The sequence below is a fragment of the Poecile atricapillus genome, chromosome Z, assembly GCF_030490865.1.
Source record: "Poecile atricapillus isolate bPoeAtr1 chromosome Z, bPoeAtr1.hap1, whole genome shotgun sequence".
NCBI classification, from domain to species: domain Eukaryota; kingdom Metazoa; phylum Chordata; class Aves; order Passeriformes; family Paridae; genus Poecile; species Poecile atricapillus.
The window spans coordinates 38,178,015-38,191,586 of NC_081289.1; the positions used below are offsets into that span (position 1 = coordinate 38,178,015).

Consider the following 13,572-nt stretch of genomic DNA (forward strand, 5'->3'; position numbering starts at 1 on the left):
TTCTGTGTTACTCTTGTCCATTTGAAATTTAAGCACTACTAGCAAGACAGCTACATTCTAAGGCCAATTTCAATACAAGTTTAAGGGACTCAGGAAAATGGCACAATTTCCAGCCTCCTACAATTCTGTTTAAGTAGAAGAATGTGTAATTTTAAGTAGTCACTGGTATACTTTAAACGATTATACAGTCTCTTATACCTTCCTACTGTATTTCTCTTATCAAGCTTTCTGGGAAACAAATGACATCTTCTTCATAGAGTCATACATCAGTTGGACCCTGCAGTCAACTTGAGAGGGGACACATGGGGGCTGTAAATAATATATTCAAAGCCACATTTGAAAATAAATAATCACTTTCTGGTAGAATTGAAGAATTTAAATCATACCCATTTAGATAATTTCAAATGTAACTCTGACTGTTGCTGTTAAACTTTGAAGAGGTTATAATCTCATACGAATTTCAATGTCAGGTGTTTAAGAGGAATAAAAATATGACGTGATATCAGATAGGGAAAAGCACCAAGACTGCAAAGCTGAATAGTTCAATATCCCACTTGAGAACCTCCCAGTAAAACAGTATTTTCTATTTACTGTCCATTAAAAAAATACAGACTACTTGAAAACATGACTATTAATAGCTATTATAGGTTTGCATTACTTAAGGAAAATATATGGCAGTCTAAAAAACCTCCTTGGAATACCTCCTTTTCCTCACAAATCTACAGTAATATCCTCTTGGTTAACAAAAAATATTTCAATGTGTTCAATATTTCAATTTCATTCCATGTGCAGGTATAACCAACAAATCAAGAAAGCACTAGCTTACTTATGCTTGTGCTAATGGTCTAAATAGATGAAACAAGTATATTACAAGATTCTGAGAAAAGCACTGTATTTTTACTACATTTTATTGTCATTTATTAGAAGGACTGAAGTTCAAACTCACAGAGCACAGATATTCCTTGTAGCTGGCAAAAAAAACAACCCTGTTAGTCTAAATGATAATCATTGTTTACTAACTCATATAAAGCTGTTAAAAAGAACACTTGAAACTTCTGTGTGGTGATTATTTGTGGTGATTGCTTTGAAAACAATTAAGTTGAAGAACAAAAAATGTAAACATAGTACCCCAGCTCTTGCTTATTTCCGCTTACCATATACCCACAGAAATAAATATGCCAACTCTGAAAATTTGAATATTTTATCCTTGGTTGTATTTATATTTTTCTATTAAGTCATTGTGTAGTATTACAAAGCCACCAAGATTTTTAAGAAATTTAGTTACTGTGTATTTTTTAGTCAGATTCTGCACTCAGTTAGAGAGATACATATTGAAGTAACCTCATCAAAGTCAGTCTTTTACTCTGATTTTATGGCATTTTGAGATCAGACAGTGGCTCTGAGAATTTTAATTTCATGTGAGATTTTACTTCAAATACAGTGTCCTTTGCTGTTTGTTTGAAGCAAAGAGACAATTATTAACAAGAAATATTACTGGAAGATGCATGCTTCTATCACCCTTTAAAATTCAAAATACATACTGCTTCAAGATAAAGCTTTAAAAAAACCTAAGACATCTCCATCATGCAATGAAATGGCATCAATAAGCAGTAAAATAGCCATTAAACAGCACATACATCTGAATACAAAGCATAGCTCCTTTTCCTCTCTCCTTATATATGCACCCCAACACATATGTAAGCTGTCCCATGTACCACACTACAAATCCTCTGCACCACTGTGGTTATTCCAGATAGTCACATGCATATTAAGTGTGTCCAGTGATACATCTAATTGAAACTCAAGAGGCTCCACTGCATATTAGAATAAATATAACCCATACTGAGCCTTTTCTTCCTTCCATATGATTTTCTGAATTTATCAGTCACCCAGATTGGTTTTGAAGCTATGTTTAGTTGAGTGTAATGATATATATACTTCCTCAGAGTCTACTTCATCACCTCTTTAATCTTTAGCCAAGATTATTCACAGTACTAGTCACTAACAAAAACTGGCAGTATATTTTACTTAATAATGTATTTGTCATTTTATCAGATGTTAAATTTACCCACAACTGTAGCTAAAGCCCTCCAACAGCTGACATCTGAAAACATTATTCAAATCAGCCCATCAATCTTTCTACAATCTTTTTCAGTCTTCTGAGCTGTACAACGAATCTCCCAACTTCTCTTCAACTGCTCTATCAGATAGCAAAATAAATTCAGAGAAATGCTGGTACATTTAGCTGTTCATTCGTCTTTTCCAGAGCCTTGGCCCTCTGAAGTGTTTTTATTGCCTGTAAAAATTAACTGCCTGCAGGGAGTTCATCTACACCTATTTCATGCAGAAAACTAAACAGGAAGAGAACTGCAAACAGCAACTTTTTCTATCTACACAAACTGTTGAAATATTTTTGAATAAGTTTGTATATGCTTTTTTCTTCAAATATCCACCAGTACTGTTACACATTCTGAAAACATCAGGTGTTTATTTTATGATCTTTTCAAAGAATGGTGAATTCCAAGCAAATATTATCTAATATCAGCAAATAGATTTTGAGGTTCTTAGAATGAAAACAAGAATATTCACACTAGAAACCTGACTCAGCCGTGACCTTTCAAAAGCAGCACAGAGAATGTACCACGTGATCTGTATTTCTAATCAAAACACCCTGAATGTTAAATGGCAAATATTTGCAGTGGATTGCTTTTGTACAAGGTAAAGACTCAGAGTTTCTTGTAAGAAATTGTTCATACAGTAACATTAATTAAAAAATAATATTAGGAAAACATTGGCATGATGCTGTGACAGAACCTGAGGGATAACAGCGTGATCCACCATTACTTTATCCATTTTAGCTCTCTTTCCTAAATGGTAGCACAAACCCCAATTTTCCTCCATGATCTTACCTATAAATGAAAGGAGCTACCGTGGCAGTGTTGGGGTGGCTGTATTGCTGTTGCTGAGGAAGCTGGACTACACCATTTCCTGTGCCTTGGCCACTGCCTGCAGCCATCGAGGCTGACAGACCAATGGAGGATCCTGGGGTGAGAGCAGCACTTGGTTCCTTCCCTTCAGAAGAAGCAAGACCAGAGGACGGAGAAGCCTTCTCACTAAGCTGAGATTTTGATGTTGACTGGGACTGGTTTCCTTTTGTAGTCCTCAGTTTTTCAACCTCCTTACTCCCTGTGCATGTGGAGGAAGTGCTCTGCTTTGCTGTTGGCACCTTGGATCCAGGTTTTGGGATCCCACTAGAAGATGATATTAAACTCTCTTTCTTGGCTGCTGTTGTCTTGCTTCCCTTTGGGATTAAGCTTGCAATTTTTGAGCTCTTCTTTGTAGATGACTCAATGACCTGATCCTTCTCTTCTTTGACTGCTTTCTCAGTGCAAACTTTGTTTTTGTCCCTGTTCTTTTCCTCTTTGTCCTTTGGCTGTAGCAAAGACTTTTTATTGCTGAGATTTTTGCTGCCAGCTTTCGGAGGGGTTAACTTCGGTGATACTTTGGGACTGCTACTTGTGGAGCCGCCACTGTTCACCCCACCACTTAAGACATCCATTTCACCACACTCTGAAAAGTTGTCATCCTCTCTCCCACTGTCACTGGGTCCCGAGCTCAGTGACAAAGGAGGTCTCAGAGCTGTCCTAGCATTAACCAGCTTGAATTTTTCCAGCATAGATTTTTGTCCAGATGAAGGGGGCTTCACACCTTCAGAAGGGGGTGGCTTGAGCCTGTCTGAAGTTGGAGTAGGGGAGGTTGCGGGACTGGGCTGCTTCACAGACAGCATGGTAGAGGTCGCGCTGTGTTTGACATTCATGGATTTGCTGCGCCAAGGCTTGCTGGCACTGGGAGAGGGTATGGCAGAGACCTGCTGCTGCCCGGTGCTGGTGGCATGCTGCACATTTCCATTCATGCCTGCAGAGGGGTGAGGGCCTTTTGGTGAATCTGCTTAAAAAAACACAAAAACCATAGTGGTATAGTTACTCTCCCATCTCCTGCTTGAAGGTGATGTCATACTCCCCTGGCATTTAAAACACACATGTGAACTGGAATAAACAATTTATATATGCATGGAACATGAAGGATACTAATAGAATATGCCTTTCTTTCCTTCATTGTCACAGTGTTTGACACTTCCACAAGTCCAAGAAAGCCTCAGAAACACCTCTGCTACAACAAATTTATTATGCAAATCAAGCCTTTCAAGTTAAGATTTTGTTTTTTAAACTGTAATAAAGAAATTCTTCCAATCACTTGTTCATAACAAAACACTGAAGAAGAAAAACAAGAATTCTACAATTATGGAAGTAAAACAAAACTGGACAAAGAGAGGTTTGATGTTTAGTGAATGAAAATGACATGCTAGAAAGCTAAGATTTTGGGCAAGAGGAGAAGGACTCAGTAATACTGAAATTAAATGGATAAAATAAATAGTCATAAAAGCAAAAAAGGCTGGGGAAAATACATTTTTTTAGTTTTAAGTACTATTAACAGTATTTAGCAGCTCACTTTAGGAACTTATCTCAGTACACTTTCATAGGTAGGAAAATATTTTACCAACAATTTCACCAGTGTCAGTACTGGAAAGTTACAGTGACATGCAGTTACATCTGCATGGGTACAGCAATGATAGTTGGTTTGGCTCTGAACTCAGGCAGGTACAGAAGGCTCTGGCACTTCACTACATATGCATAATCTAGGAACTTCATTAGATCTTCAAGAATGAAAGAGAATAAGGCTCCTTCTGCAAGAATCAAACTATGCCAATTAATAGCTGTGATTTTCATCATCTAGCCTTGTTAATTGAAATAGACCAGTGCATGAAAGGGTTAAGCTCTTCTGTATGAAGTTCAGATTCCCAAGACATATCTGTATATATAAACACCATCACTCTGAAACACCAGAGGAATGAAGTGGTAATGGCAATCAAATCATGTGGTACATAGCTATTTCTGCAGCTGACATACATTTTAGTGGATGTATCTTGCCGTGCCTTTTAGTATCGGGACTGTTGGGGAATTAGATGTAAGTTGGTCTATAATATATTGGATTCTCTACTACAAAAAGCACATGAAACACAAAGTACAAATACAGTTTGTGTAATGACAAAAAGAGTGCTTGATGCTTTGCATATACACATAGTGTGTCATACCTTGGGGGCCCCTGTCTGAATAATACCATAGATGAGAATGCTGAGGACAGTTGTCCCTTCAGCACAGAGTATGAAGTTATGCACCATTTTCATTTTTGCAGACTCAGCCCTAAACCTCAAGTAAAGATTCAACTACCCGTCTGGAAGTCTGAAGGCTGCTAATACATTCAGAAAAGGCAGAATTTTGAGAACACTGAAAGTGAAGCTGTTTTTCCTTTAACAAAGAGAATGCAAACATAGCTAAATTTACTGCTCTGAATAGCATTAAGAAGTTCTAGTTTAAAAATATTTTTTAAAAAATCAGAACAAAAGTAACATGACAACGTGTAACATTTTTACTTGCTTAATTCTATTAGCAACTAGTTTCATTAAGCCAATCACCTCTACCTTAATAGTGCTAATATAATTCCATCTGCCCAGCTCTTTTTTGTGTGCTCTTCAGCCTGGTATGCAAATGCCACAGCACTACATGGGTGACAAAGATGATGAAGGGGTTGGAGCATCTCTCCTGCAAGATGGAGGGCCCCCGGGCTGGGAGAGTTGGGCCTGTTCAGCCTCCAGAAGACTGAGAAGGGAACTCATCAATGTATACAAGTATCTAGAGGGAGGGTGTTAAGTCGGGCTGTTCTCACTGGTGCCAGCAATCAAATAAGGGACAACAGAAAGATCCTGATGCACATAAAGTTCCTCCCAAATATGTGAAGGACTTTGTTACTGTGTAGGTGACTAAGAACTGGAACAGACTGCCCAGAGGTCATGAAGTCTCCCTCACTGGAGATACTAAAAAGCCATCTGGATAAACGCATGGTCACTGGGCTGTGAGATGACCCTGCTTAAGCAGGGGGTGGGACCAGATGACCCACTGTGGTCCTTCCAACCTGACACATCCTGTGATTCTGTAAATGAGCTCATTCCACCTTCACAAAAGGTTTCAAGCAGCTCTGACAAGTCCTGTTCCAAGCAAGAAAACATTAACTGGTAAAGCTTACTTCAGAGTATTTTTTGTGACAGGTGAAGTTACAGCATTTTCCTGGGCTCCAGGTTGCACCTTTAGTGGGCAGCTGCATAGCTGATCCCTTGGGAGCAAGGCAGGAATTATGGCTGGGCCCCTGTTCTTGTCTAGTGAGCCTCACATGATATAAGAGAGCCTGGGGCCAAGCACAGCTGTTGGAAATTACTGTAGCCCTCAGGCTTTCTTAATTTATACCAGCAATCAGCCACAGGGCTGATAACTGAAAAGTGGGTGTGCACTTGCACACATCTTGCCTTGCACTAAACTAACCCTAAATACACAAGAGGATTGGGATATTAAGCTATAACAATAGGTTTGTAGAAGAACGATTCACCATAAGACTATGCAAAGCTAATGCAGAATACATGTAACAATCTGTGAACAGTGGGATGCCACTACATTCTGTTGTATTAGTTATGTTACATGTTTATGGCTTCAGGCTATTAGATTTAATACAAAAAAAAAAGGGAAAAAAAGAAAAAAAAAAAAAGTGTTCTGATGGAAAAGAAGAATGCCTGCCTGCCATATTTCCAGCTGTATAATATTGAGATTATTGAGGGGAAAAATGCAAAAAGAAGCGTATTTACTCTTTCATGAGCATTTTGTTCTGCTACATATACAGCAAAAAAAAAATTCAGGTTCCTGGACCCACTGGTATTTGTTTGAGCTCTATGTCACAAATTATAAATAGCAACAAAAAATTACAGAGAATTTTAGCTTGCCATTAACCTTCAATTTAAAGGGCATCCTTCATATTTCTGCAAGGAATATGAACTGCACGCTCTCAGGAAATATTGACAACCTGTCTGTATGTTTAAAAATGTGGAATTAAAAGATCTATTCCCCCTCACCTTCAGCACAAACGCATTACTTGAAGCTGCACACAATTAACTGCTTTCTGTGTGTGCAATTGGGCTTGGCTTTAGCCGCTCATTACATGAAACCTGTCCCCACCTCGTGGTGAGTTTGAGACAGAGTGAACCCAACCTAAAAAAAGGATTTATTTCTGTAAATGAAATTTTACAAGTCAGTCTTGTAAGTCAGGTTTAACCCCTTATTCCTGAGATGCATAGTCAGCTTCTGGTGAAAACAGTTTTGCATTCTGCTTGAGAACTCCGTGCTTCAGAGCACAACCTCCACTGTAAAAGCACGGCAGGAACACAACACCGTCTGATGTTCAATGCAAAAAGAGAAATTTCTATCATAACCCAGCAAGACCAGAACGATTGAATGGACATTTTCAAATCCACTTTTCACAGGCTGTAATAAAGGACATATAAAGAGTTGAGCTTGGGCCCAGTACATAATCAACCTCCTTTGTCTTCTCATCTGTGACCTTTATTGTGTTCTGTGCTGGTGGAGAACAGAACCCCTTAACAACAGCTCCTCCACTGCAGCAAAGTTACTTACAGTAATCTAAATATTCTGTAGCAGGTGTCCAGATTATCCATTTTTAGTCAGTCAGAATAAAAAAGGTTAGTAGAGAATGGAAAAGTTGCAAAGGGTTGCTATAAAAATGTTTGACGGAATGGGAGGTCGATCTAGGGAGACTGAAATAATTCAGCTTGTTCAACTCCCGCTTTCTAGCTGTCCATGAGAAAGTAGCTACCCCTTATCAGCACAAGAGGAGAGCATCACCAGGGACAACTGGAAAAATAGTGGCACCAGGAGAAACATACACAAACTAGCTATAGATGTACATACTGACCAGAGATGAAAAATTTGCATCAGCACCATCACAAAATAGAGTTCCAGGGAAGAGTTTCTCAGAGTTTAAACGGGCAAGATAAACAAGTACTGTTTAAACTGAGTTTGGAGGAAACAGAAACACAATCTTTTATCACTGAATAATGTTGAAAAGCTGGAAATACAACTCTATGACATAGAGACCTTCATCTGTGTTCAAATACACTGTTTCTGAGATCTAAGGGGTAAAGATTTGTTTTAAAAATGTGGCATGAATTAGAACATTATTTCTTTGCTGTACTCAAAATGTGCTGTTTTTCCACTTTATCAGCAATCTGAATAATGACTTCATTTAAATAGTTTAATTTTCCTGGTTTTATTTCTATCTTTATGTTATTAGATCAGAAGCAGATAAATCTGTTGTGTCTAAAAGCAGGCATGTTCCTTGAAATTGAAATTTCCTGAAAGAAGAAAATTTCCTGAAAGAATCCTGAAAGCTGCAAAGTCCAGCAAAAAAAATAAATAAATAATTTTCAGACTTAACCAGAGCTACACAGTTACCTGTGTCACAAAATGGATCAGGTCTGTCAGTGAAAACTGCTCTGCTTAGTAAAGAGCAAACCTGTATTTTGTCAGGGAGCCAGGTTTCTTACTGAGTTAACTACTCCCTAAGCAACATTCAGGAGATCATATCAATGAGAGACTAAATAATGGAACACTAAATAAGAGGCTGATATCACATCTTCTTTTGGATCACCTTCAGGTCTCCTTTAACTCTGTGACTACGTATCCACTCCCCACTGTGACTGAGTGACCGTGTTATGCAGGAAAGGATTACAAGTGCTACCTATAACTGGATTTAAAAAAAAAACTTATGCTGTATATATTTTCTGAGGTCTCCTTATTGCACATACAGGAAGGTGTACAGCAGAGAAAAATGTAACAACAATGGTCTGTCCTTGAAGAGGTGTGATGGTGCCAGTATCTAACAGCTATTTACTTAGCACAAGTCATCTCTTTGTTTTAGAAATTAGGGCATATGCACTGTGCATCTATTCAAAAAAAGCTGGTAAAGTTGTCTTGCTCCAAGCATCTGCATCAGAAGCAAAAATTGAAACATGAGGTCTGTTATTGGTGCTGCACTGTAGGGAAATATCAGTTTGTTAATGTATGGTGACACTATTTTTTAAAAAAGACAGATTTTATATTTTTTTATATTGTTACTATTGTAAAGGTTGAAGCTTGATTCTTCAAAACTCTCAGGTTACAGAACATCCTAAAATACTTCTAAAAATATTTAAAAAGTACCTGAAAATCTCATTGTAATATTCAAAAATTAGTCACTATAATAACTAAGTTTAAAATACAGCATGGCACGGTTATTTTTCTCTTTAGGAAAAGTAGAGCACAGTGTACTCAAATACAGGATCTTCTGTTCTTTTAGGATATTATGAAAGAATATCACTTTGCTATCCTTGTATTCAGAGCAGTCATTTTCTTTACTGAATTTCTGCTTTATACCCTAAAACAAACTTGTATTTATCTTAGTCATGTAAAATTACTTGTTTTTTATCCATTCTGCCGTTCTGATAGGAAACAAAAACCAACATGGAAACAAATACAGTAGTCTGTAGATATGCAGCATTACATCTCCTATTTTCTGTTAAATTAATTGATTGACTTTAAAAAAAAAAGCCACCCCATATTCTCTTGCAAGTGGTGACTTCACTAAAAAACCTCATCAAGGTTCTCATTCTCTGCTGTAAAGAAATGGAGGAATAAAGAAATATATCATGCAAAAAGTCACAGAAATATACAATACAATGCAAGCCTTAGCAATCAAAAGACAGTTTCCAAGTAATGAGCTCAGAATATTATTATCTACATTCATGCCTCACCTTGAATCATTTAATTCTCACATATTTCAGTAGCAAACATGTCAACATTATGATGCAATTCTAAAGCCTAAACTGCTGTACATACCTTCACTCAAGTAGCCACATCTCCTGCTTCATAACTTCACTATCGTATTTGTGAACTATACAGTGTGTGCTCAGCTTTAACTCTGATCTTTCTCTAGTTTTAGCTTGGATGTCTTGACACAAACAAGTCCTTGATAAAATAAAGCCACTATAGAACTATGTGAAACATTCAATCCTGATAGTAAAAATAAAGAAATAACTATTGAAAGGATGGTTTTATATCTTCAGATACAGCTAGGGGCAAAGCATGTTCATCAGAATTCTGTAAAAAAAATCTGGATAGCTGCCTGTTGCTTGGATGAAGAACATTCACTGCATACTTGTTCCTCCCACAGACCCCAAGGATGCGAACGGGTACTATGTATATTGTATCATTTTCAACTGGGTTCTAACCCAGAGATATGAATAAAATGCTATTCATTACACAAAGGGAAAAGGGAAAAAAGAAGGGGAGGAAGGGGATGGATTAGTTACACAACTCAGAAAGCTGCATTTTTGCATTATTCTTTTTGAGATAAAGCCTGAAGAGGCACATTTTCCAGGAAAATAGAGTCAGGGTGAGAGAAACAGAAGGACCCAGGGTACTCAGTTCATTGTCGCAAGGCTCCTCCAAATCCCTGCAAAATTTCATTTCACTTGCAATCCTTTATTCTGTATTATACACACACTAGGTCAGGTTCTGAAAGAATAGATACATGCAACATTCTGATGCAAGTTAATATTCTGATTCTTTTCCATTGGAGGCTAAGATGCCAAGTTCCCCATAAAATGATGGCAGTATTCCTTTGGGGAAGACTTTTATATGGAAAAAGATTATAGGCATCCAATATGGATTAATTTTTACTTTGTAAAAGTCAGCCTGTGATATTTCCATTAAAGATGGATAAAATATAACATCTTGAAAGTTCTTCATCTGAACTTAAATCCCAACTGAACCACAAGTCCTAATTCAGGCCCCAGTTTCCATACTTATTCCTTACCAAGCCTAAATACCACATTCGCTTCTTTGACCTTGTGGATGGTTTGGGTTTTTTCCTTCTTGTGTGTTATGGGGAGTAAACTCAGTAACCTTAATCCCTTACCTTTTTCATTTCCATTTGCATATTGTGGAGGCTTGTTTTTGTCAATGCTGTTAAAGCTCTGACTTCTCCTATTTAAATTGGAAGCTCCCTGGACTTTGGTACTGCTGCCTGCAGCTGGCACCCTTGAGGGTCCTGGAAGCCTGGAATGGTGAGAAAATAATTGAGAAACCAATGAGAAATCTGTTCATTTTATGTAATACAACATACAGCGGAGACAGTGTGCAAATATCAGATCACAATTTTAAACCAACTAAACCAAATGAATTCAGGAAGCAACAACAAACAGGAGGATTCAAATTAGTTAGACTCCACAAATGAAAATTAAATCTTATCCCTATGCACACAAAAGGGAAAAAGATGCTTTCTAGGGTCACAAGACATGTAAGAAGATGCTTTGCATTTGCCATTAACATTGCTAAAACAGATTCACGCTGAAAAACATTAAAGTGCAATATCAACCTTTATTAATAGGTCACTTCTGGAGAGGAAATATTAAAGAAATAGATTAGAAAGCACAGCAATACATAGTTGAGAAATATTTTGTATCTCTACTAAATTTTTCACAGTTGTGTTTAGCATAAAAACTGGCTTTTTAGTTATCTTCTTTAGTTATTTTTCAGAAGGCTATTTGCTAAAATACTTCCACCTTAGTATTTTAAATGAAAAATACTGAAAATACTTATTTTATCTTATTTTAGAGGATACAGATGCATTTATACCTTTTAGATAGAAGTATATAAAGTATACAGACTCTACAGTTCATTGCTTAGTATTTGCTGCCACCATCTGAGCCATACTATGTGGCTATGTGAAGGAAAAGGTAGATTCTTGTTTTTATTTCTTAGACAAAATTAATTGCTCAAATCAGTCACAGGCTTTTGCCACAGAAGAGCATCTCTCATCAGTTTCTTGATTATTGGAATGGTTTTAATAATGGCAGTGCAAATTACACCACAGTTATCAAATTCTGTTAGCTTCACTTTATTATGAAAGAACAGCATTAGAAGGAAGGAAAAAAGATCACATTACAAAGAAGTACAAAACATTTGATTTTTTCCAAACTTTTTCTGTTTTTTTAATACACTGGCATAACAGAAATGCTCAAATAATTTTATTTTCCTTTGCAAACATATGTAAACAACTCCATATTCCCTTTCTTTACCAGTTTAAACCTCAGAGAAGGAATCCACTGGTTATTTTCACGGCTCATTCTGGCCTCCAGCCTGCCCTGCTAGTCTCTGTGCTGAGCCCAGAGCAGACTGTCTCTGCTCTGCAGCTGTATGCATGCTAACCCTTACCGTGACCCGTAAATTCGAGTGATCTTCTGTTCCCTGAAGAATGCACTAAAACAAACTTAAAAATCCATTTGCTCCTTCTCATTACCCTAATTTGACAGGCAGTAAGAGCCCTGAGACCATTTGTCAAAGGTAATGACAAAAGCAATGAAAAGGCATGTGCAACACTAGAAACTCATCTGTTCTGTTAAAATACAAAATAGTTCTGCATATATTCTGTATGCCAGAATTCAAGAACTTGCCACAGTAAGCACATTATGCATGAGGTCATTTTCTCTACACACTTTCCAGTTTACCTCATTTGCTGACTTTCTTAATTGAATTCAGGTTTTAAATTGCTCTTGCAGAATCATGTTAAGCAGCTAAGGAAATGCAAAGAGTATAACAAATAAGGGACAAGTCACATACCTCTGAACAGGCTTCGGAAACACTGCCACAGATTTAAAGTATTAGACAATAAGACTGTTAACTTTGACATGTTGAATGTGGACAAGACAGGAGCATCAGCAATAAGGAAAACAAAGACCTTTAAATGCAGGTGCAAAGCAACTGGACCATGGTATAGCTCATTTCAAGCTATCACCAACTCACATTGTGTTAGTGTTCTATACTGCAAAATGCAATCTTTATTGTAGATTATGCAATTTAGAGTTCATTGGTTTCACCAATGAACTGTACAGCAATGGTATAATTAATGAACACATTAATTATCCACCTCCCCCTCCAAAGAAAAAAAGAAAAAGAAAGCTAGTAAAAAGAGTAAGCATTAGACCTCAGCTTCTTTCTTCTACAATCTGGCTTGTAGATTTTAGTGCTCATGGAAATGACAGACTAAAAGTACTGACAAAATCTGAAACAAGTCAGCTCCTACACACAGCTCTGTCAAATTCACTGCCAAAACAAAGCCTCTCATTCATGGGCATAGTGTGCAGGCTACTCTTGATGGAGCAGAAATCTTGGAAGTCATTCCTTATTTCTGCTCTATTTTGCTTCTGTGTAAACTTGACTCTGTGAACTCAAACTTTCAGGTGGGTTTGCTATACATGCAAAACATCTATTGGGAACTGGAGTGGACTCCCAAACTTCTTTTCACTCATGACTAAAGTCAGGAATTGAGCCAGAAAGAACAGAGCACTAAAATCACCAACTAATCCTTCACATCCAATATTTTACATGCAGAATACAAAGATGCAGGATACATAACAACCAGAAATATTGCTAATATATAGTACAAATCAGCCAATTGGCCAAAAGCCAATTAATACAAGGCTTTTCTGTGGCAAAGCTCATCATTCCAAAGCTTGCACACATAACAAAAATTACACATTTTTTAGTGTCTGCTTAAGTCCAAAAGATAAAATAT

General features: G+C 37.2%; 1 protein-coding gene across 3 annotated transcripts in view; it reads right to left on the reverse strand.

Annotated features, from left to right (window-relative positions):
* Positions 1-13,572, reverse strand: part of LOC131573556 (neuron navigator 3-like) — a 250,860-nt gene that overhangs the window by 125,352 nt on the left and 111,936 nt on the right. For all 3 annotated transcript variants that reach the window (XM_058827624.1, XM_058827623.1, XM_058827622.1), the window contains exons 7-8: positions 10,915-11,054; positions 2,910-3,945 (exon numbers count right to left, since the gene is read on the reverse strand). In XM_058827624.1, coding sequence (XP_058683607.1) covers positions 2,910-3,945; positions 10,915-11,054 — 1,176 coding nt within the window. The remainder of the gene's footprint in view (positions 1-2,909; positions 3,946-10,914; positions 11,055-13,572) is intronic.